This window comes from Ornithorhynchus anatinus, chromosome 1 (genome assembly GCF_004115215.2).
Source record: "Ornithorhynchus anatinus isolate Pmale09 chromosome 1, mOrnAna1.pri.v4, whole genome shotgun sequence".
In the NCBI taxonomy this organism is placed as follows: domain Eukaryota; kingdom Metazoa; phylum Chordata; class Mammalia; order Monotremata; family Ornithorhynchidae; genus Ornithorhynchus; species Ornithorhynchus anatinus.
In genome coordinates this window covers 28,457,609-28,483,135 of record NC_041728.1, presented here as the reverse complement: position 1 = coordinate 28,483,135, position 25,527 = coordinate 28,457,609, and the positions used below count along the sequence as shown (strand labels likewise).

The 25,527-nt window shown below is 46.2% G+C and overlaps 1 protein-coding gene across 1 annotated transcript in view; it reads right to left on the bottom strand.

The window, feature by feature from the left end:
* BUB1 (BUB1 mitotic checkpoint serine/threonine kinase) overlaps window positions 1-25,187 on the bottom strand; it is a 50,422-nt gene extending 25,235 nt beyond the window's left edge. The window contains exons 1-9 of the mRNA XM_029074830.1: window positions 25,110-25,187; window positions 12,757-12,816; window positions 12,534-12,672; window positions 10,341-10,537; window positions 6,855-6,898; window positions 6,070-6,167; window positions 3,451-3,518; window positions 3,177-3,364; window positions 1,239-1,387 (exon numbers count right to left, since the gene is read on the bottom strand). Of these exons, the coding sequence (XP_028930663.1) occupies window positions 1,239-1,387; window positions 3,177-3,364; window positions 3,451-3,518; window positions 6,070-6,167; window positions 6,855-6,898; window positions 10,341-10,537; window positions 12,534-12,672; window positions 12,757-12,816; window positions 25,110-25,135 (969 nt within the window). The 5' untranslated portion in view covers window positions 25,136-25,187. The remainder of the gene's footprint in view (window positions 1-1,238; window positions 1,388-3,176; window positions 3,365-3,450; window positions 3,519-6,069; window positions 6,168-6,854; window positions 6,899-10,340; window positions 10,538-12,533; window positions 12,673-12,756; window positions 12,817-25,109) is intronic.
* Between the last annotated feature and the right edge of the window lie 340 nt (window positions 25,188-25,527).

Genomic DNA, 25,527 nt, shown 5'->3' with positions numbered 1-25,527 from the left:
CTACATACAATCTCCACAAACACAGCCATGAATCTTTTCTGGAGGGATCCCTGGCTACCTTCTCCATCAAACTCTTGCCACGTTAGATGGCAAGAGAAGCGGTGTGGCCGAGGGGTCAGAGCACAGGCCTGGGAGGACCTGGGTTCTAATCCAGGCTCCGTCACTTGTCTGCTGCGTGACCTTGGGCTCGTCCCTTAGCTTCTCTGTGCCTCAGTTACCTCATCTGTAAAATGGGGATTAAGACAGGGAACCTTAAACCCTAAAACAGCCTTATAACAGGGAACCTGTTATAAGAGCAGCAGGATGGATAAGATTGGACTTATTCTAGAAAAGAAATGAGTCAAGATTATTTGTTTCAATTTTAGAGAGTAAAGAGTTCTCAGCACCAAGGAAAAGACATTAAATTACTATTTAACTGGGGATGGTTTTTAATTCCGCCTCTCTTTTCTATTGTACATGCCCCATATGGACTGGAGCCCCATATGGACTGGAACTGTATCCATCCAGATTAGTTTGTATCTACCCCAGAAGTTAGTACAGTGCCCCACAGATAGTAAGCACTTAAATACCATTAAAAAATAAAATAAAGCTGTGATGGGCCGCTGAGGGAAAAAATTATTTTTAAAGTTCTGAAAAACAAATGAGTGAAATTTCAACGAAAAACCTTCCACATTCAGGTGACAAAGAACCTGAATTCTATTCCCTTAATAGTGAGGAATTGGTTTTGGTTTTTACTCATCTGTCTATGCTTTGCATCAATCAACTGCATTAACTTAACATTAACTTAACACTTAACTGTGTGCAGAGCACCATCCCAAGGGTTTCGGTGAGTACAATATAACAACATAACAGAGTTGGAAGACACATTCCCTATCCCAAATGAGTTTATAGTCTAAAGAGGGAAACAGACATTAATATAAATATTTTGGTTATGTACATAAGTCTCTGTGCGACTGAGGAAGGTGGCGGTGAATAAAAAAGGAGCAAATCAGGCTGACGTAGATGAAACTGGGAGAAGAGGAAATGAGGGCTTAGTCAAGGAAAGTTTCTTAGAGATGTGCTGTCTACAAGTGCCGGTTGTCACCCCTTTTTCGATGATTGTGAACCCTCTGTGGACAAAGAACTGGTTCTGAAACACTATTGTGCCTTTCCCCAGTGTACACGTTAAGTTTGACACAAATACAATAAACAAAATAACTGATGGATACGGCCCTAATGTGGTCGTAGGGCATTTATACCTGAGATCCAGCCTGAAGAGTGGCTAATCCACCCTGCACCGTTGCCACTTGACACAACTGCTTACGGAGTTCATTCATTTTCTGTTTCAGGAGTTGTTCTTCAAAGGAATCTGCTTCTTTCCGTTTCAAGTACTCTCTGTCTTTATTTACTGGAAGAGAAAGATAGTCCTTAAGCAAATGTGTGCATTCCATTCTTTAAGGAAGCCCAAAGCACAGAGATTTTAACTGACCGCGTAAAACCACTTCCTGTAAACTTGGCAGGGCTATAATTATTGGGTTATTATTATATTTGTTAAGCGCTATGTATCAAGAACTCTTTTATGGTATTTATTAAGTGCTTACTATGTGTCAAACACTGTTCTAAGAACTCAGTAGGATACCAGTTAATCAAGTCGATCCTGTCGCTCACGGAGCTCAGTCTAAGTAGGACTGGTGAACAATATGATTGCTATTATAAAATATATTTGGATGTAAAATCTGTAGGCATAAAACTCTGATGGACAGACTCATACAATTTACAGAAAATACCTAAAGTGGCATAAAACACCCTAATACTCTAGGAAATAAATGATTAAAATGAAAGATTAATAATAGCGTTGATGAGAATATCCACACAATATAGTTCACCAAACCCCACAACACCCATTGAAGCTGGAAAGAGGTAGATTCAAAGTATGGAAACCCTCCCCCCCGAACATTTCTACCCAGAAAATTGGGCAGGCAGAAAAACCTAGGTAGGCAATTGAGAAGCAGCGAGGCTTAGTGGCTAGAGCATGGGGCTGGGAGTCAGAAGGACTGGGTTCGAATCCTAGCTAAACCACATGTCTGCTGTGTGACCTTGAGCAAGTCACAACTTCTCTGGGCCCCAGTTACCTCATCTGGAAAAATGGGGATTAAGACTGTGAGCTCCATGTGGGACAGAGACTGTGTCCAACCTGATTAACTTGTACCTACCCCATTGCTTAGAACAGTGCTTGGCATATAGTACGTGCTTAACATGCACCATAATTATCATCATCAAAAAAGTCCTGGTTAAGTTCACAGAGGGACCTGTAAAATATTATTTGGGGTGAAACCTATAGAAATCGCTATTCTCCGAACATTCTTTGGTGCCACTGTTGAAGACAGAATACTGAACTGGAAACATCCATTGGTCTGAGCCGGCATAGGCATGGCTTTTGTCAGTGAATGACTGTGGAGACACCAAAGACACACATAAACCAGTTCCTTGGCTTCAGTTCTCTAGGTTCATAAAGTTTTTTGGCATGCAAATGAGCTTACTCGGTTATTTATAATTCATTTTTGATAAACCACATGATTTTGGTAGCTTAATGAAGCACCAGGAAAGAAAGGAAATACAGATTAGTGGTTGAATATACAATTTCAAAATGGGGTAGGCAGGGAATTCATTCATCCTTTGGCGTAGAGGGGAGGAATCGTCACCATCCTCATATCTGTTAAGTGCTTACTCTGTGCCAGGAACTGTACAATGAACTAGGGTGGATACATGCAAATCGGGTTGGATACAGTCTCTGCCCCACAGTGGGGCTCACAGTTTTAATCCCCATTTTCCAGATGAGGTAACTGAGGACCAGAGAAGTCAAGTGACTTGTTCAAGGTCACTCAGCAGACAAGTGGCAAAGCCAGGATGAGAACCCAGGTCCTTCTGCCCCCCAGGCCCATGTTCTTTTCGCTACTGATGTCAAGAAATACATTAAATAGAACAGGTGTAACTTTCAGAATCTATTCAGTCCTAGGGGAGAAGTGTTACGCTGGGAATTGGGCAAGTACTCTACTTTCTCTATAAGGACAACTGAGGTTCCCTTAGCTAATACTCCAACAGCAGGCAAATACCCACCACTAGCACAACTTTTGAACCAAGAATCTGTTCAAATGAAAAGAGGAGAGTAGGTAAAAGGAAAAGTGAACCGTGAGTACCCCATTCCTTTTGTTTTTTCACTTGTTCGTGTTTCTGGGCTCTCAGTTCTTCAAAAGATAATTCAGAGTCTCCATGAATAAGCTTGTCCTTACAGTACATGCAAATTTGCTCGGTGTTGCTATTGGACGCCGATAAAGATGGTTGCGCAGAATAGCACGATTTAGAAATGACGACGGTCCTCTGTTCTCTATAAAATAAAGATGTCCATCATTTATATTTACCGTGGAATGCTGAGCATGCACTTTGAGAGAGAAATCAAATAATACAACTTACACTGACTGTGCTTGCATTTTTGGTACTTTATCACAAGTGGATGACTGATTTTCAGAAAGCCCCGAACTCTAAAAAAAAAAAAAAAATTAAAAAATTGGGAAAAGAAATTTGAGAGCCACCTTAGATTTAAATGTTTCCATCCAATCTTCTCAACCTCTCAATGGAAAATCCTAGGAAGTGAGCACATCTTTTCACTGCTGGGTATATTTGCAAATACCCAGGGCTACCAATTCCAAGGAGGCAAGAATCCCATTGTCCCCTTCAAAAATTGCTTCATTTCAACCTGCTTTCCCCTTTCCCTTTGAAACTCAAATAGGTTGCATTACATCCTGTTGTCTTCACTTTATCTCCTCCACCTTCCTTCTTGTCCTTTTACAATCTGCTCTCCACGTCTTTCACTCACAGACACCATATTCTCCGTGGAAACCTAAAAACTCCTGACCAAATCTAACGGTTTCTACTCTAGCTGAATCCTTCCTTGACCATTCAGCTGCTTCCGTTTATTGTTCTTGTTTATTGCACACAGTAAAACTGCAGCACCTAGGCCTTTCGCTCTCGATCTGCCCCACGGGCAGTGGTGACACTCCTCCACAGATTTTAGAGCGATGGGAAAGCTTTCCTTCTATCTTGACCCACTCTGCTCCCTTACTATGGCACCTAAGCCCTTTGTTCCTGGTCTGCCCTGTGCCAGTGTGCAACAGTGGCACTTCTTCACAGATTTTAGAGTGCTAGAAAGACTTCTCTTCAACCTGGACCCGCTGCTGCCCCTTCACCGCGGCACCTAGGGCGACGTGGCCTAGTGGATAGGGCATGGGTCTGGGAGTCAGAAGGACCTGGGTTCTACTCCTGACACTGCCAGTTATCCTGCTGTGTGACCTTGGGGATGTCACTTCACTTCTCTGGGCCTCAGTTGCCTCTTCTGTAAAATGGGGATTAGTACTGTGAGCCCCATGTGGGACGTGGACTGTGTCTAACTTGTATCCACATCCCCCTCTCCTTCAAAGCCCTACTGAAAGCTCGTCAGCTCCAGGAGGGATTCCCGGACTGAGCCCCCCTTTTCCTCTGCTCTTCCTCCCCTCCCCATTGCCCCGACTCCCTCCCTCTGCTCTACCTCCTTCCCCGCCCCAAAGCACTTGTGTATATATGTATATATTTATTATTCTATTTCTTTTACTAATGATGTGTATAGCTCTAAAATTCTACTTATTTATATTGATGCTATTGATGCTCGTCTACTTGTTTTGTTTTCTTGTCCCCGCTTCTAGACTGTGAGCCCATTGTTGGGTACGGATTGTCTCTATCTGTTGCCCAATTGTACTTTCCAAGCGCCTAGTACAGTGCTCTGCACACAGTAGGTGCTGAATAAATACCACTGAATATATGCATAGTATAGTGCCCGACATAGTAAGCACTTAAATTATTATTATTTCTGTTATTATTCGCTCCTGATCTGCTCTGGTCGGCGGTCAGGGGTGGCACTTTTCCACAGATTTTGGAACACTGGGAAGGCTTCCCTTCTACCTGGACACTGAACAGCTTGGGTGTCACCCCACGTGGTCCTGGCCGGTTCCCTTTATCTTATCACCAGACCTGTCAACTCTAAGGCTCAAGGAACCTGAAATTCTGCTCTCTACTCAGAGCACTGGCTAACGCTACTGCTCCTCCAGTCTGTAAGCTCCTTGTGGGCAGGGAATGTGTCTGTTTATTGTTCTATTGTCCTCTCCCAAGCGCTTAGTACAGTGCTTTGCACACAGTAAGTGCTCAATAAACATGACTGGCTGAATGAATAGTATCTCACTGTTCTTACTGTATTTATTGTGGACCTTATCTTGGATGTTGTTTCACCTTCCTCTAGGTGCTTCGCCAAGCCCCTCCCCACCTTACTCTTAGACTGTAAGCACCTTGAGGGGCAGGGGACAATGTCTAATTCCCATCTCTTTACTCAGTGTTTCGCATATAGTAGACGCTTAATGACTACTACTATTACTACTGGGAAAAAAAGTGGTATTCATTCAGTAGTATTTATTGAGCACTTATGGCGCTTGGTATGGATGGAAAGATGGCAGGGGGAAGGGAAAAATAAGAGGCACAGGACTTTAGCAGCCCAGGAATATTTCCCATTTCTCACCTATGGTTGTTTAATATTACCTAATAATAATAACAATAATGGTATTTATTAAGTACTTACTATGTGCCAGATACTGTACTAAGCACTGGAGTAGATACAAGTTAATCGGGTTAGATGCAGTCCCCGTACCACACTGGGCTCACAGTCTTAATCCCCATTTTACAGATGAGGGAAGTGAGGCACAGAGAAGTGACTTGCCCAAGATCACATAGCAGATAAGTGGCGGAGTCAGGATTAGAACCCAGGTCCTTCTGACTCCTAGGCCCGTGCTCTATCCTCTAGGCCATATGTCTGTCAGTCAGCCAATCGTACTTATTGAGTGCTTACTGTGTGCACAGCACTGCATTAAACATTTGGGAGAGTACAATACAATAGACCCATTCCCTGCTCAAAATGAGCTTACAGTCCACAGGGGAGACAGACATTAATAAAAGTTACAGATACACATTAATATAAATAAATTACAGATATAATACATAATTTACATATACCTGACTTTGGGGAAGGCACGCAGGGTCTCCATTCCCTGTGAGAGGTGGGACAATCTGGTTTAAAATCTTAGAATTTTGAAGTGGTTCTGAGGCGCCAACTAGAAAAAAAAATTTGTAAAGAATTATAGATGTTGAAAGAAGGAGAAGGATATTTAACAATTAAGCCTACCACCCCCCAAAATAATTGCTCTTTCATCAAATTACACCAGATCCCAATCACCACGAAGCATCCAACTCAATGGATTCTGAGAAAAAGAACTGCCATCTACACCTATATTTTTGATGACATGTCATCTTAGTATATTTACTGGTTTATTCTTCAAGGGAGGAACAAAGCCTTAATTTACTGTATTCTACCAAATGCCTGATATAATGCTCTGCACCCAATAAGTGCTCCAAAATACTATTGAATGAAAAATTGAACAAATTCAGCTACTTCTCTTCCAACGCAGGGTGTTGCAGTTATCAAAGAACACTACCTTAGGAAAAACTGACATCCTGTGATTTTGCATTATGCATTCTGACACCACATTGTGTCCTATCCAGAAAATACCGTCAAGATTCATGTTATGGAAGAACTGACTTGAATGAATTTCAAATAGAGTAGATAGGGGCTAGTAAGAAGACTGCATAAAATCCTTGTGGGCAGGGAGGATGTCTACCAAAACCAATGTGCTGAGCTCTCCCAAGCCCTTAGTACAGTGTTCTGCACACAGTAAGCACTCAATGAACACCACTGATCGATCGATCCATAGTCTAAGTGACTGAAAAACCTTAGGTTTTACCTTGAGCTGCAAAATGAGTTTTGGACAGTCGAGCCTGGAACAACCTATGGAAGAAAGATACTGTTTATTTCAGAGTTGGACAAGGGTACTGTGACAAATTCTAAAATAGGTCAGCATTGACAGAACGAATAAGTAATTCAGTCAACTATTAAATGGTAGGCCACTCGTCAGATCAAAAAGGTGTTAGTCCCCTCATCAGGCCAAAGACAGCAGCTACCTACAGAACCCAAGTTATTCGCAGAGGTGCAGACGAGCCAGACATAATAATAATAATAATGATAATTGTAGCATTTGCTTAGCATCTATGTGCCAGGCATTGTATTAAGCATTCAGGTGCATACAAACAAATCAGGTTGGACACCGTCTCTGTCCTGCATGGGGTTCACATTCTTATTCCCCATTTTACAGATGAAGGAACTGAGGCCTAAAGAAGTGAAGTGACTTGCCCAAGGTCACACAGCAGGCAAGTGGCAGAAACAGGGTTAGAAGCCAGAGATTTCGGAGTTCCAGGCCTAGGCTCTATTCACTAGGCCATGCCGCTTCCCCACATGCTTCCACTTGGCTTTTCTCATAAAGAGGTAATCAGTCAACAACACATCTGGGGAAGGGAGGAGAAAAATCACCAAACCCACCCCTGTGCTCAAGTTCATTCATTCAATAGTATCTATTGAGCGCTTACTATGTGCAGAGCACTGTTCTAAGCGTTTGGAATGGACAAATCGGCAACAGATAGAGACAGTCCCTGCCCTCTGACGGGCTTACAGTCCAATCGGTCCCACAGGTAGACTCGATAACCTTTCAGCAAAATGTCAGTCAGCGCCAACCAGGAGGGGCAGGGAGTCCACAAAACCATGGGCTTCTTGACCCATTTTTTAATTTAGGACCAGTCCAGCACCAGAAAGATCAGGCTGTGGGGCCTAAGTAAATGCCTGCGTCCGCTGCGAACCCATGAGCCTATAACCAGGGGCAAACCAAGATGAGGCTGTTGGTTGTGGCTGACAGCAAGCCATTTTTTTAATGGTATTTAAGTGCTTACTATGTGTCAAGCACTGTTCTAAGTGCTGGGATAGATACAAACTAATTGGGATGGGCACAGTCCACAGGGGCTCACAGTCCTTACCCCCTTTTTATAATAAAGTAACTGAAGCACAGAGAAGTGAAGTGACTTGTCCCAAGTCACAGAGAAGACAGATGGCAGAGCCAGGATTAGAACCCAGGTCCTTCTGACTCCCAGGTCCGTACTCTATCCACTCCGCCAAACTAACTCTCTTCCGCTCTTCAAAGCCCTACTGAGAGCTCACCTCCTCAAGCCTTCCCAGGTTGATCCCTCCCTTTCCCTCTGCTCCTCCTCCCCTCCCCATTCCCCCTATTCCCTCCCTCTGCTCTTTCCCCTTTCCCTCCCCACACCACTTGTGCATATTTGTATATATTATTTATTACTCTATTGATTTTAATGATGTGCCTATATCTATGATTCTATCTCTCTTGATGATATCTACGCCAGATTACTTGTGTTGTTTTGTTGTTTCTCTCCCCCGTTTAGACTGCGAGCCCGTTGTTGGGCAGGGACTGTCTCTATCTGTTGCCAAGTTGTACAGTCCCGGCGCTTAGTACATAGTAAGTGCTCAATAAATACGATTGAATGAACGAATGAATAGGCCATGCTGCTTCTAAGGGTCACTCTGCGCATCATCAGGGTTGCCCTTGGAAACACTGTGCGCACCCCAGAACCCCTGCCTTCCAGAAGGAATGTTGTCTGCGGCTGAGAGTATCCAGAGTGAGTGATCCCGTTGAGTTCCAGGACTTGAGATGGAACCAACCTGGATGACTTAGCTTGAACACTAAATGTGGAGTGGTGCCACGACGCACTCCAGGTCAGCGTGGCAAGAGTGGATAGAGCCCGGGCCTGGGGGGGGTCAGAAGGTCAGGGGTTCTAATCCCGGCTCGGCCACTTGTCTGCTGGGTGACCTGGGGCAAGTCGCTTCACCTCTCTGGGCCTCGGTTACCTCATCTGTAAAATGGGGATTAGGACTGTGAGCCCCACGAGGAGGCACTGAATCCAACTGGATTTGCTTGTCTCCACCCCAGCGCTCAATACGGTATCTGAAACATAGTAAGCGCTTCAATACCATAACTATTATTATTATATTACATGGCCGACATCATGGAGGCAACCTTAATTTAGTCCCCTCTCCAGACAAAGCTGAGGAATCTACATACATTTCTGAGGAGAAAAGGGATGTATAGCCAACTTTACTGGAGCAGTGAGGGGCAAAAATCTCTGAGATACTATCTCAAACTTTCCTTTTGGGATGCCTAAAATAATCCCGCCCCAGTTCCAAGGTGTGTCACAGGTCATCCAATTTCTTGGGGACTAAGAGAAATGAACGACAAAAAAACCCCCACTCTCTGTCCTGAGACCAGAAACTCAACAAATTCAGCATAAGACTCACGCTAAAGATTGGAAAGGAGAAACATTCACTGATTTATCTTCACCTTTCAACTGCAGACTGTCTGCAATCTGAAGATTGAAGGGATCGTGCCTAGCAACTCTTTTGTGTTGTATTATTCCAAGATCTTAGTAAAATCCTCTGCACATAGTAAGCGCTCAATAAATACCACTGATGAAGGTACTTGGGGCAGGGATCATCTCTACCCACTCTGTTGTACTGTATTTTCCCAAACGCTTCGTTCGGTGCTCGGCACACACTAAGCGTTCAGTGATCACCTTCGATCGACTTAAAATTGGAATAGAAAATTAACTGGCACAGTGGAGTATCAGAAGCCAGAAAATTATAGACAATATTAAATTAATCTAAGTAAAATGACCATGAGGGTAAGTCCAAAGGAATATCTAATCACCCAAAGTGCCATACTGGATCTTCAGTAACAGAAACAGTCTTAAGAGCAGAAATGCACCGTGGAAAAAGTACTTTCTGAGGGAGTTTTTCATATGCGCTATCAAAAATAGAGCATGGATAGTAAATGCATAGAAGAATTTTGGCCTGGGAGAAACTTCACGTGGAAATAAATAAAAACGGGTAACACCCACTTTTTCGTCAAGCCTTCCTGCTTTCGGGCTGACGAAGGAATAGATCATCAGGTACATATAGTCATCTTTTTATTTCAAGATCTCTAGTAGCGTGATTTTGGGGCTTTACACTTTTCAAGTCTCACCGAAAGCTAAATCCTGAAGCTATTAGGCATCGAGAAAAAAGGGTCGGTTTTAATGGAGTACACCCGACTGAAGAAAACTGGATTGTGGTTTCAATTGCGGGCGAAGTGGTCTAACCCCAGAGAAAGCAGGCTTTTTAAATGCCCTTCGAAATTTCCAAAGTTAAGAGGTCGGCAGGAGGAGGGCCCGATATCGGTTAGCTTCATCTGTATGTAAATAAATCCGAATTCCGAGCAACCCACAAGCCTGAGTGAGATCTATTCCCAGTGCCAGGAGGAAGTGTCCGTAACCATCGTTGTGAAATCACCCACCTGTACTGTTGTTGAAGCACTTCCGTGGGCTCTGACTGATTCTGAACCCCCTTCTGCAAAACAGCACCGGCCTGCTGCAGGTCACCTCGGCCTTCAAGCTGCTGACTCCAGGCTACGTAAAGGTCGGATGACTTGATGCCAATTCCTTGCTGGTATATAAACTCATAGAACTGATGTGGTTCACTATTGTGCTCAGCCTAGCAAGAGGAAACCAAAACACGAGGTTTAGAGGATTCCTGGACCATGGTTACTCTTAGGGCAAGATCAGTTTGATTATTTGATCTATTTCTTTTATTTGAACGGCCGTAACTTTAGTATTTCTTAAGCCCTGTGTGCCCAGCACTGTGCTAAGTTCAAGATAACCAGGTTGGACACAGTCCCCGTCCCTCATGGGGCTCGCTGTCTAAGGGGGAGGGGGAACAGGCATTTCACCACCATTTTATAGATGAGTAAACTGAAGTCCAGAGAAGTGAAGTGACTTGTCCAAGGTCACACTGCAGACAAGAGGCACAGTCAGAATTAGAAGCCAGGTCCTTCCTCTGACTCCCAGTCCTGTGTTCTTTTCACTAGGCCTTTGCTCGGGACAACCACTGGTCACTGTGTTCTTCTGTTCTCCCAAATACTGCAGCACGGCGCGGTGAGTAGAACACGGGCCTGGAAGTCAGAGGGCTATGGGTTCTAATCCCGGCACGGCCACTTTTCTGCTGTGTCACTTTGGGCAGGTCATTTAACTTCTCTGTGCCTCAGTCACTTCATCTGTTAAGAGTCTATGAGCCCCAAATGGGACAAGGGACTATGTCCAACTTGATTTGCTTGTATCTACCCCAGTGTTTAATACAGTGCCTGGAACATAGTAAACGCTTAATAAATACCATTATATTATTATTATTACTGTATATCTTATTGCCAAGAAAATTTCAATTCACTAGATGGAGAGCTACCTATCATCTCCTCTGTCATTCATCAGCGACTTATGACTACAGACCCTAAGAATACCAGCTGGATTATGCTCACGCTGCCACAGTTCTCCTCCAAACTCTCCACTGAATTTCCAAAATGGACTTTTACTCTATTAGTGAGCGGGACAACCCTGGAGGTTGTGGGCTGGACACTGTGGAAGCGAGGACCCTAGTTGCCCCCCTCGCAGCTTTGTGTGCAGAGTGGGCGGCTGTAGCTGGCCCGCCCTCGGGAGCCGCAAGATGACCTGAGGTGACGCCTCCTGATGCCAGCGGAAGACGATGAGGATGGCGCTGTCGCATTTCTGGTCCTCCCGGGGCTGAGCACAGGTGGGGAACCACTGGTGAATTTGGGTCAGAATTTGGGAGCGCTGTCGGGGGCAGGTGGAGGGGTTGTGTGACCACCGCTGCTGCCAGGCCAGAACCCGCAGCCCTGGCAATGAAGCTGAGAGGGTTCCTGTGGCAGAAATCAACACCACCATGGCTGGCAGACTGTGTCGGGAGAGCGATGATGCTCGTGTGGCCCGGTGGACCACTTTCTCACTCAAGGGGAAAGTGGCTCTGTTCCTCCTCCCTATATTCTTTTCCCTTATTTCTTCTCTTCTCCATCTTTTTCTCCCCATTCCATCAAAGCTCTACACTCAAGTTCACTCCCAGGCACTGTACTAAGCGCTGGGGTGGATACAAGCAAACTGGATTGGTCACAGCCCCTTGTCTCTCAGTCTCGGGCCCCATTTTACTGATGGGATAACTGAGGGACAGACGGTGGAGACCCTTGCGACTGACTGTGAGGTATGTTTGGTGGATGTGAAGATGGGCGTTTTGAGGAGAGATTTAATTTTAATAATAACAACCGTGGCATTTGTTCGGCGTTCACTATGTGCCAGGGACTGTTCTAAGCACTGGGGTAGATACAAGATAATCAGGTGGGACGTAGTCTCTGTCCAGCATGGGGCTCGCGGTCTAACTAGGAGGGCAAACGGGAGAACCGAAGCACAGAGAAGTTAAGTGACTTGTCCAAGGTTAGACAAGTCGCAGGGCCGGGATTAGAACCCAAGTCCTTCTGACTCTCGGGCCCGTGCTCTCTCCATTAGGGGCTTTAGGAAGGTGATCCATGTAGCAGTGGATCATTCAACAAAGGGCTAATGATTGAATGATTATCAGATGTTTGAGAGCATAGAGTAAAAGAAAATCCGACCCCAACCACCATTAATCACAAAGCCAATGACATACTTACAAATTTTACACAGCAGTTGATGAATCTTGGGTCAGTGTAATATCTTTTCTGATTTAAAAATGTCTTCACCAACCGCTCTAACAAAGTTGACAAGTGTTTGTTATTCTGAGGAAAGGTTTCTTCTGTCCATTGCACATATCTAAAACAGAGAGAAGATTTTACTTTGTTCCACCTGCTTAAATTTTATAGCGTATTAAAAGAAACTGCAAATTAAATTTCTAACCTCTCCCAGAGATCGAGTGGGTCATCTCCTTTGTAGCTTTGTATGTGGGTTTCAAACATTCTGGAAGAGAAAAATATTTAATGTGCATAAATGGTACTGAACTACTAAAGCGAGTGTTCCCGTTATGAAATATTACCCATTCTGAAATGTAGTTTCATAATTTAAAGTGCTCTACAAATGAAGATTGGATGGAGTCTCCTGTTGAAAACGACAGATGAGCCTCAAATCACAAGGGCTTTGGGACCGAGAACCTGTGCTAAGGAAATTCTGTACTCTCCCAAATGCTTAATACAGTATTTTGCACACAGTAAGTGCTCAATCAACACTGTTGATTTACTGAATTCATTCATTCATTCATTCAATAGTATTTATTGAGCGCTTACTATGTGCAGAGCACTGTACTAAGCGCTTGGGATGAACAAGTCGGCAACAGATAGAGACAGTCCCTGCCGTTTGACGGGCTTACGGTCTGATCGGGGGAGACGGACAGACGAGAACGATGGCAATAAACAGAGTCAAGGGGAAGAACATCTTGTAAAGACAATGGCAATAGAATCAAGGCGATGTACAATTCATTAACAAAATAAATAGGGTAACGAAAATATATACAGTTGAGCGGACGAGTACAGTGCTGTGGGGATGGGAAGGGAGAGGTGGAGGAGCAGAGGGAAAAGGGGAAAATGAGGCTTTAGCTGCGGAGAGGTAAAGGGGGATGGCAGAGGGAGTAGAGGGGGAAGAGGAGCTCAGTCTGGGAACGCCTCTTGGAGGAGGTGATTTTTAAGTAGGGTTTTGAAGAGGGAAAGAGAATCAGTTTGGCGGAGGTGAGGAGGGAGGGCGTTCCGGGACCGTGGGAGGACGCGACCCGGGGGTCGACGGCGGGACGGGCGAGACCGAGGGACGGCGAGGAGGTGGGCGGCGGAGGAGCGTAGCGTGCGGGGTGGGCGGTAGAAAGAGAGAAGGGAGGAGAGGTAGGAAGGGGCGAGGTGACGGAGAGCCTCGAAGCCTAGAGTGAGGAGTTTTTGTTTGGAGCGGAGGTCGATAGGCAACCACTGGAGTTGTTTAAGAAGGGGAGTGACATGCCCGGATCGTTTCTGCGGGAAGATGAGCCGGGCGGCGGAGTGAAGAATAGACCGGAGCGGGGCGAGAGAGGAGGAAGGGAGGTCAGAGAGAAGGCTGACACGGTAGTCTAGCCGGGATATAACGAGAGCCCGTAACAGTAAGGTAGCCGTCTGGGTGGAGAGGAAAGGGCGGATCTTGGCGATATCGTAGAGGTGAAACCGGCAGGTCTCGGTGACGGATAGGATGCGTGGGGTGAACGAGAGGGACGAGTCAAGGATGACACCGAGATCGCGGGCCCGAGAGACGGGAAGGATGGTCGTGCCATCCACGGTGATAGAGAAGTCTGGGAGAGGACCGGGTTTGGGAGGGAAGATGGGGAGCTCACTCTTGCTCATGTTGAGTTTTAGGTGGCGGGCCGACATCCAGGTGGAGACGTCCCGGAGGCAGGAGGAGATGCGAGCCCGAAGGGAGGGGGAGAGGACAGGGGCGGAGATGTAGATCTGTGTGTCATCTGCGTAGAGATGGCAGTCGAAGCCGTGAGAGCGGATGAGTTCACCGAGGGAGTGAGTGTAAATGGAGAACAGAAGAGGGCCGAGAACTGACCCTTGAGGAACTCCAACAGTTAAAGGATGGGAGGGGGAGGAGGCTCCGGCGAAGGAGACCGAGAATGACCGGCCAGAGAGGTGAGAGGAGAACCGGGAGAGGACGGAGTCCGTGAAGCCAAGGTGAGATAAGGTATGGAGGAGGAGGGGATGGTCGACAGTGTCAAAGGCAGCAGAGAGGTCGAGGAGGATCAGAATGGAGTAGGAGCCATCGGATTTGGCAAGAAGGAGGTCACGGGTGACCTTAGAGAGAGCAGTCTCGGTAGAGTGGAGGGGACGGAAGCCAGATCGGAGGGGGTCTAGGAGAGAATGGGAGTTAAGGAATTCTAAGCATCGATTGTAGACGACTCGTTCTAGGATTGTGGAAAGGAAGGGTAGTAGGGAGATAGGACGATAACTGGACGATACTGAAGGAACTGACTGTAGATCAGAGGTTGAAGCCTTCATTTACAGGAAAAGTAATCAATGAAAACCCATTCCTCACCCTCAGGCTTTAAGTGCAATGATGGTGCTGTGCTCTCAGCCATCTTTCATATTTTGCTATGCCCCAAGTTGGGAAATGCTGCTCTATTCAAACCAGAAAACTGCAAAAACACACTCTAGCTTCACCACAGTTTTGAATGTTAACTTCAAAATGTGGCCGATTAATAATCGTGGTATTTGTTAAGCGCTTACTGTGCGGCCAGCAAGCACTTGTACTAAGATAATCAGGTCCCTCCTGGGGCTCGTAGTCTGTACACGGGAGAGCAGGTATTGAACCCCCATTTTGCAGATGAGGGAACTGAGGCCCGGAGAAGTGAAGTGACTTGCCCACGGCCACAGCAGACAAATGGTCCATGTTCTACCCGGGGCTCACATCCTTAATCCCCATTTTACAGATGAAGTCACTGAGGCCCAGAGAATTAATACTAATTTTTAATAATAATAATTATGGTATTTGTTAAGCGCTTACTATGTGCTGAGCACTGTTCTAAGCGCTGGGGTAGATACAGGGCAATCAGATTGTCCCACGTGGGGCTCACACTTTTTAATCCCCATTTTTACGGATGAGGTAACTGAGGCACAGAGAAGTTAAGTGACTTACCCAAGATCACACAGCAGACAAGGGGCCGGGCCGGGATTAGAACCCACGACCTCTGACTCCCAAGCCCGTGCTCTTTCCACTAAGCCGTTAATTATGGTATTTGTTAAGCATCCACTATATGCCAAGCAGTTTTCTAAGCACTGGGGCAGATACGAGGTAATCAGGTTGGACACAGTCCGTGCCCCACAAGTGACTCCCACTCTTAATCCCTATTTTACAGACGAGGTCACTGAGGCCCAGAGAATTGAAGTGACTTGGCCCAGGTCTCACAGCCAAGTGGTGCAGCCGGGATTAGAACCCTGGTCCATCTGACTGTCAGGCCTGTGCTCTATCCACTAGGCCTTGCTGCTTCTCACTACCAACAAAAGGGATTACTTGTCCCCCATAGCAGCCTCCAAAAGGATTCCACACATCCTGGAGAAGAGAATTCAAACAACCTTGTCACTCCAGTTCTAGAGCTGTGAAGCCCCTCAAATTCCACCCCTTTCTGGTCCACTGCATCATGTAATAACTAGATTACCTTATCAGCCGCCTCCTCCCCGGGCTCCTTGTTTTAAATCTCTCCCATCTTCTAGCTCAGACTTCATTCTGCTGCCCGGACCATCTTTCTAAAGTATTATTCTGCACACATCTCAACCACTCCTTAAAAGCCTTCAATAGTTCCCACCTACTCCTGGCCTAATGAAGTAGCTACTGATCCCGGACTTAAAGGCACCCCATTATCTATCTACTCTCTTCTCCCACTCCCTCCCAGCTTGCACTCTCTGCCTCTCAAATTCACCTGCCTTTTGAGTCTCGTTCTCATCTCCCCCACCTCCAACTCCTTGCTCACACCTTTTCTCCTATTTCTAGCTTTCCCTTCATAGCTGGAAGAACACGGCTCTTCCCACCTTCAAAGTCCTTCTGAAATCCCGCGTCCTCCAGGAGATTTTTTCTTGATAAAATTTCCCTTCCCATCTTGTACTTTTGCCCTCTCTTTGTATTTTAGGCACTCACGACAATATGTGCCAACTTCGTACATATTAAAACACATACCCTATTTAAGCACTTATTCTAGATATTTTATTTTTCCATTCTCCACTTCTTCCTGTCTGTAATTTATTTTGTGTCTTTCTCCCTAATTAGGCTCTAAACTCTTGGGAGGCAGGGATCATATCTTCTAACCCTATTGTACTCTCTCGAGTGCTTAGGAGACTCCTCTGCATATAGTAGGTGCTCAATAATAGAGAGATAGTGTGGCCTAGTGGAAAGAGCATGGGCCTGGGGTTAGAGGCCGTGGGTTCTAATCCTGGCTCTGCCATTTGTCTGCCAAATGCGACCTTGAGCAAGTCACTTCACTTCTAGGAGCTCCGGTTACCTCATCTTTAAAATGGGGATTGAGACCATGAGCCTCATGTGGGAGAGGGACTGTGTCCAACCTGATTACCTTCTATCTACCCCAGGGCTTAGAACAGTGCTTGGCACATAGTAAGCGCCCAACAAATACCAGCGTCATTATTATTTCCACTGGACCTCACTTCCTTGACCTCTCTCTTCCTCCTAAAAATCTCAAAATTCCTCCTGCATTTCCTCCTGCCTTCAAGACAAATCTACATGGATATAATAATAATAATAATGTTGGTATTTGTTAAGCGCTTACTATGTGCAGAGCACTGTTTTAAGCGCTGGGGGTGGATACAGGGTAATCAGGTTGTCCCACGCAAGGCTCACAGTTAATCCCCATTTTACAGACGAGGTAACTGAGGCACAGAGAAGTTCAGTGACTTGCCCACAGTCACACAGCTGACAAGTGGCAGAGCCGGAATTCGAACCCATGTACCTAAGCTCAAAACATCCAAAACACAGCTCATCTTCAACTCCACCTTGAGAAGCAGTGTGGCCTATTGTAAAGAGCACTTTCTAAACCCTTAGGCATTTACACCTTTTTCAGAACACTTAGGTACCTATCTTTATAATCAACTACTTTCCTACCTGTAATTCATTTTGGTGCCTGTCTCCCCCATTAGACTGCAAACTCCTTGAGGACAGGGATCATGTCTACTTACTCCACTCTACTCCCTCGAGCCCTTAGTACAGTGCCTTGCACATAGTAAGTACACAAGAAATGCCAGCGATTGATTGGAAAAGAGAGATCGAGTGGCGCTGCGCAAACCACTAGCGCCATAATCAATTTCTCCACGCGGGTGTTCAGCCCTGGTGTTTCCGGATGGAGATTCATCCATCATTCTTGATATGGGACAATCAATCAACTCTCCGTGGGATTTAATGATCGCTTACTGGATGCAGAGCACTGAATTAGATGCTCGGGAGAATTGGTAATGTGCAGAGCAATATGCTGTGCTCTCGGGAACGTAAAACGCAATAAAGTTGGTAGACCCGATCACTGCCCTCAAGAAGCCTCCAGTCTAGTGGGGAAAGACGGACAGTAAAATAAATTACATTTAAGGCAAGAGGGCAGAGTGTAAGGAAATGTACATAAGTTCTCCATCATAATCACCACCACCCATCATCAAATATTTGCCTTGGCTCAAACACCTCCCTCCTTTCACTCTCTGTCTCCTTCCCTCAACCCCTCAGAGAAATATTTTGATATGAACTGGAAAAATGAAAAGCCTACTGCGACAGCTGTTGATTCTCCAGTTGGCACTAATGATAGATCTTTCATCTCTTCGCACCAGACATAACTCTGAAAGTTAAATATTTGCCTCTGTACACATAAAAGCATCCAAGTTTAAGACGTTTTAAAATCCACTGCCTGAGTCCCAGCTGAAAAGGCGGCGCTAAGAACCACATGCAGGAGGGCAAACACCCCTAAACACAAACAAGTATTAAAGGGGACACCAAGCAGAGGGAGAAAATGGGGGAACCAATCAATGATATTTATCTATTTTATTCATTCAATAGTATTTATTGAGCGCTTACTACGTGCAGAGCACTGGACTAAGCGCTTGGAATGTACAATTTGGCAACAGAGAGAGACAATCCCTGCCCAACGATGGGCTCACCGTCTAATCGGGGGAGACAGACGGACAAAAACAACATCATGATAAATAGAATCAGGGGGATGTACACCTCATTAACAAAATAAATAGGGTAATATTAGGGCCAATAAGCGTATTAAGTGCTTACTATGTGCCAAGCACTGGGATAGATACGAGGTAATCAGGTTCCACCTGGGGCTCACAGGTGAGAAGCAGCGTGGCTCAGTGGAAAGAACACGGGCTTTGGAGTCAGAGGTCATGGGTTCGAATCCCAGCTCTGCCACTTGTCAGCTGTGTGACTTTGGGCAAGTCACTTAACTTCTCGGTGCCTCAGTTCCCTCATCTGTAAAATGGGGATGAAGACTGTGAGCCCCACGTGGGACAACCTGATTCCCCTGTGTCTACCCCAGCGCTTAGTGCTCGGCACATAGTAAGCGCTTAACAAATACCAGCATTATTATTACAGTTTGACTAGGAGGGAGAACTGGGAATGTAGACAGTAAATTCCTTGTGGGCAGGGATCACTTCACCAACTCTGTTGTGCTTTTCCAAGCGCTTAATACGGTGCTCTGCACTCAGGGCTCAATAATAATAATAATAATAATGCTGGTATTTGTTAAGCACTTACTATGTGCCAAACACCATTCTAAGTAATTGTCATCGATTGATTGACTCAGCACTTACTGAATATAGAGTTCTCATTCATTTATTTATTTACTGAGCGCTTGTCGAGTCGTGTCCGACCCATAGCGACTCCACGGACACAGCTGTGTGACTTTGGGCAAGTCACTTAACTTCTCGGTGCCTCAGTTGCCTCATCTGTAAAATGGGGATTAAGACTGTGAGCCCCAAGTGGGACAACCTGATTCCCCTGTGTCTACCCCAGTGCTTAGAACAGTGCTCGGCACATAGTCAGCGCTTAACAAATACCAACATCTCCTCCAGAACGCCCCACCTCCATCTGCAATCGTTCCGGTAGTGGATCCGGGGTGTTTCCTTGGTGCAAATTCGGAAGCGGTTTACCATCGCCGCCTTCCGCGCGGTCAACGCGAATCTCCGCCCTCGACTCTCTCCCGTGCCGCTGCTGCCCGGCCCGGGTGAGTTTTGACTTGTAGAGATCACCTTCCCCTCGCTAGCCGCTGCCCAAGCTGGGAACGGAACGGACAGGCCTCTGCTTGACTCTCCCTCCCGTACCCGAGATTGGTAGAGCTCTGGAAACTCTGAAGGTGCGACCCGAGAGGTGATTGAGCACTTACCGTGTGCCAAACACTGTACTTAGGGCTGGAGAGAGTACAACAGAACGGACACCTTCGAGGTTACACTGTACTACGCACTTGGGAAAGCTACATACGATAGAGTTGGTAGACGGGATCCCTGCCCACAAGAGCAGTCTCCTCCATCGATATTTATTGAGCTTACTGTGGGAAGGACACTGTACTAAGCGCTGGGGAGAGTACAACGCAACAGAGTCGGTAGCCACGTTTCCCAAGTGTCGGATTTGCTCGGATGATCCCGCTTGCCCTCGAACTAGTACGAAGCCCTCATTTCTCCTTCTCCCATTCCCTGCACTTTTGTGCATCTCCATATTTTATTTATTTACATTAATGTCTGCCATCCCCCCCTCTAAGCGCTCACTGTGTGCAGAGCACTGTCCTAAGCGCTTGGGAAAGTACCGTACAACTATAAACAGTGACAAGTCATTCATTCAGTCGTATTTATTAAGCGCTCACCGTGTGCCGAGCAGGGGACGCGTCTAGAGAGTCCGTTATATCGTCAGTCGTACTGAGCGCTCACCGGGGGCAGAGCACTGTACTAAGCGCTTGGGAGAACACAATGCGATGCAGGTTCTTTTAATACAGTGCTCTGCACACAGTAAACGCTCAATAAATACCACTGATTCGATTTGCTTGCATCCACCCCTGCGCTTGCTTAGTACAGTGCCCACCACATAGCATGGCCTACTGGACTGAGCAAGGGCCTGGGAGTCAGAAAGACCTGGGTTCTAATTCCGGCTCCACCGCTTGTCTGCTGTGTGACCTTGGCCAAGTCACAACTTCACTGGGCCTCAATTCCCTCATCTGTAAAATGGGGATTAGGGCTGTGAGCCCTAAGTGGGACAGGGACTGTCTCCAACCTGATGAGTTTGTATTTATCCCAGCGTTTAGAACAGTGCTTAACCCAGTAAGCGCTTAACAAATATCATCATTATTACTATTATTACGGGTTCTATTTGTATCGAACTTTCCCAAGTGCTTAGGACAGTGCTCTGCACAGTTAGCACTTAATAAATACGATTGAATGAATTGTCACTGTTTAGAATTGTACTTTCCCAAGCGTTTAGGACAGTGCTCCGCACACAGTAAGTGCTCAATATGACTGAACGGTCACTGTTTATACTTGTATTGTACTTTCCCAAGCGCTTAGGACAGTGTTCTGCACACAGTAAGCACTTCATAAATCCAAACAAATGAACGCTCACTGTTTAAAGCGGTATTGCACTTTCCCAAGCGCTTAGGACAGCGCTCTGCACACTGTAAGCGCTCAATAAATGCGATGAAACGACTGAACTGTCACAGTTTATAGTTGTATGGTACTTCCCCAAGTGCTTAGTACAGTGCTCTGCACACAGTGAGCGCTCAACAAATACGCCTGAACGAATGACCTGTCACTGTTTATAGTTCTATGGTACTTTCCCAAGCGCTTAGGACAGTGCTCTGCACACAGAGCTTAATACGACTGAATGAACGACGTGTCACTGTTTATAGTTGTATGGTACGTTCCCAAGCGCTTAGTACGGTGCTCTGCACACAGTGAGCGCTCCATAAATACGACAGTGAACGAACGGTCGCCGTTCAGCATGGTATGGTGCTTTCCCAAGCGCTTAGGACAGCGCTCTGCACACTGTAAGCGCTCAATGAATACGATGAAATGAACTGTCACAGTTTAAAGTTGCACGGTACTTTCCCAAGTGCTTAGTACAGTGCTCTGCACACAGTGAGCGCTCAACAAATACGCCTGAACGAATGACTTGTCACTGTTTATAGTACTTTCCCAAGCGCTTAGGACAGTGCTCTGCACACAGTTAGAGCTTAATAAATGCGACTGAATGACTTGTCACTGCTTATAGTTATATGGTACGTTCCCAAGCGCTTAGTACGGTGCTCTGCACACAGTGAGCGCTCCATAAGTACGACAATGAATGGTCGCCGTTCAGCATGGTATGGTACTTTCCCAAGCGCTTAGGACAGCGCTCTGCACACTGTAAGCGCTCAATGAATACGATGAAATGAACTGTCACAGTTTAAAGTTGCATGGTACTTTCCCAAGTGCTTAGTACAGTGCTCTGCAGACAATGAGCGCTCAACAAATACGCCTGAACGAATGACTTGTCACTGTTTATAGTTCTATGGTACGTTCCCAAGCGCTTAGGACAGTGCTCCGCACACAGAGCTTAATAAATACGACTGAATGACTTGTCACTGCTTATAGTTGCATGGTACTTTCCCAAACGCTTAGTACAATGCTCTGCACAGTGAGAGCTCAATAAATAATTGTCCATTCCAAGCGCTTAGTAGAGTGCTCTGCACATAGTAAGCGCTCAATAAATACTATTGAATAAATACGACCGAACGAATGACTGGTCACTATTTAAAGTTGTATAGTACGTTCCCAAACGCTTAGGACAGTGCTCCGCACACAGTGAGCGCTCCATAAATACGACAATGAATGACTTGACACTGTTTAGAGTGGTATGGTACTTTTCCAAGCGCTTAGGACAGTGCCTCGCACACAGTGAGCGCTTAATAAATACGACTGAATGACTTGTCACTGTTTATAGTTGTATGGTACTTTCCCAAGCGCTTAGTACAGTACTCTGCACAGTGAGAGCTCAATAAACACTACTGAATGGAAAAACAGCATGGCTCAGTGGAAAGAGCCTGGGCTTGGGAGCCAGAGGTCATGGGTTCGAATCCCGGCTCTGCCGCTTGTCAGCTGTGTGACTGTGGGCAAGTCACTTCACTTCTCTGGGCCTCAGTTCCCTCAACTGTAAAATGGATTTTAACTGTGAGCCTCACGTGGGACAACTTGTATCTACCCCGGTGCTTAGAACAGTGCTCTGCACATAGTAAGCGCTTAACAAATACCAACTATTTGGTATTATTATTATAATATTATTATATTATTATTATACTAAACATTATTATTATAAATACGACTGAACGAATGACTGGTCACTGTTTATAGTTGTATGGTTCTTTTCCAAGCGCTTAGGACAGTGCTTTGCACACAGTGAGCGCTCAGTAAATACAACGAAAGGTCACGGTTTAGAGTGGCATGGTACTCTCCCAAGCGCTTAGGACAGTGCTCCGCACACAAAGCTTAATAAGGCTGAATGACGTGTCATTATTTATAGTTATATGGTACTTACCCAAGCGCTTAGGACAGTGTTCCGTACACAGTAAACACTTCATGAATACGATCGAATGAATGACTGGTCACTGTTTATAGTTGCAGGGAACTTGCCCAAGCGCTTAGCACAGTGCTCCGCACACAGTGAGCACTTAATCAATACGACTGAATGACTTGTCACTGTTCATAGTTGCAGGGAACTTTCCCAAGCGCTTAGCACAGTGCTCCGCACACAGTGAGCACTTAATCAATACGACTGAATGACTGGTCACTGTTTATAGTTGCAGGGAACTTTCCCAAGCGCTTAGCACAGTGCTCCGCACACAGTGAGCACTTAATCAATACGACTGAATGACTTGTCACTGTTTATAGTTGCAGGGAACTTTCCCAAGCGCTTAGCACAGTGCTCCGCACACAGTGAGCACTTAATCAATACGACTGAATGACTTGTCACTGTTTATAGTTGCAGGGAACTTTCCCAAGCGCTTAGCACAGTGCTCCGCACACAGTGAGCACTTAATCAATACGACTGAATGACTGGTCACTGTTTATAGTTGCAGGGAACTTTCCCAAGCGCTTAGCACAGTGCTCCGCACACAGTGAGCACTTAATCAATACGACTGAATGACTGGTCACTGTTTATAGTTGCAGGGAACTTTCCCAAGCGCTTAGCACAGTGCTCCGCACACAGTGAGCACTTAATCAATACGACTGAATGACTTGTCACTGTTCATAGTTGCAGGGAACTTTCCCAAGCGCTTAGCACAGTGCTCCGCACACAGTGAGCACTTAATCAATACGACTGAATGACTGGTCACTGTTTATAGTTGCAGGGAACTTGCCCAAGCGCTTAGCACAGTGCTCCGCACACAGTGAGCACTTAATCAATACGACTGAATGACTGGTCACTGTTTATAGTTGCAGGGAACTTTCCCAAGCGCTTAGCACAGTGCTCTGCACACAGCGAGCGCTCAATCAATAAGACTGAATGAATGGCCACTGTTTAGAGTGGTATGGTACTCTCCCAAGCGCTTAGGACAGTGCTCTGCACACAGCGAGTGCTTAATAAATATGACTGAATGAATGACTTGTCACTGTTTATAGTTGCAGGGTACTCTCCCAAGCGCTTAGGACAGTGCTTTGCACACAGTGAGCGCTCAATCAATACCACTGAATGAATGACTTGTCACTGTTTTTAGTTGCAGGGTACTTTCCCAAGCGCATAGGCCAGTGCTCCGCAGACAGCTGGAGCTTAATCAATATGAATGAGTGAGTGAATGAGTGAACAAATGAGTGAGTGAATGAATGAGTGAAAGAATGAGTGAGTGAACGAATGAGTGAACGAGTGGGTGAATGAGTGAATAAGTGAGTGAACGAGTCAGTGAATGAATGAGTGAATACGTGAGTGAACGAATGAGTGAGTGAACGAGTGAGTGAATGAATGAGTGAATAAGTGAGTGAACGAGTGAGTGAATGAATGAGTTAATAAGTGAGTGAATAAGTGAGTGAATAAGTGAGTGAATGAGTGAGTGAACGAGTGAGTGAACGAGTGAGTGAACGAGTGAATAAGTGAGTGAATAAGTGAGTGAATAAGTGAGTGAACGAGTGAGTGAATGAGTGAATAAGTGAGTGAATAAGTGAGTGAATAAGTGAGTGAACGAGTGAGTGAACGAGTGAATAAGAGTGAATAAGTGAGTGAATAAGTGAGTGAACGAGTGAGTGAATGAGTGAATAAGTGAGTGAATAAGTGAGTGAATAAGTGAGTGAATGAGTGAGTGAACGAGTGAGTGAGTGAATGAGTGAATAAGTGAGTGAATGAGTGAGTGAACGAATGAGTGAGTGAGTGAGTGAACGAATGAATGAGTGAAAGAATGAGCGAACGAGTGAGTGAACGAGTGAGTGAATGAGTGAGTGAATGAGTGAATAAGTGAGTGAATAAGTGAGTGAACGAGTGAGTGAATGAACGAATGCGTGAGTGAATGAGTGAATGAATGAGTGAAAGAATGAGCGAACGAGTGAGTGAACGAATGAATGAGCGAGTGAACGAGTGAGTGAGTGAGTGAGTTGGCCCAACCCGGTCCCCCGCGCCTCCGCCGGGGCGGCCTCCCGGATCTCCCCCGCCTCGGGAGCGGAGGCGGAGGAGGGAGAGGCGTCCGGAGGCAGGCCCGGGGTCGGCGCCCCCCGCTCCCGCGTCCACGAGGGAGGGCGGACACTCACTGCACGGCCAGGGCGGGGTCGTCCATGACGGCGGGCGACGGCGGCGGCGATGATGATGGCGGCGGCGGCGGCCGCCTCAGGAGCCTCGGCCGCGGCATTCAAACCTCCCGCGCAGGCGCGCCCGCAGCCTATCACCGCTCGCCATCCAGCCGGGGCCACGACGGGCAGCCAATCGGCGTCGCCGTTACGGACGAGCCGACCCTCCCTCCACCCCCCCCCCCCCCGCCTGAGGCGGGGGAAATGGCGGGACCTTCTGCCCTTCTCCCTGCATAATCACAATAATAATGACATTCGTTAAGCCCTTACTCTGTGCAGAACGCTGTTCTAAGCGCTGGGGGAGATACAGGGTCATCAGGTGGTCCCCCTTGGGGCTCCCAGTCTTCATCCCCATTTGACAGAGGAGGGAACTGAGGCCCAG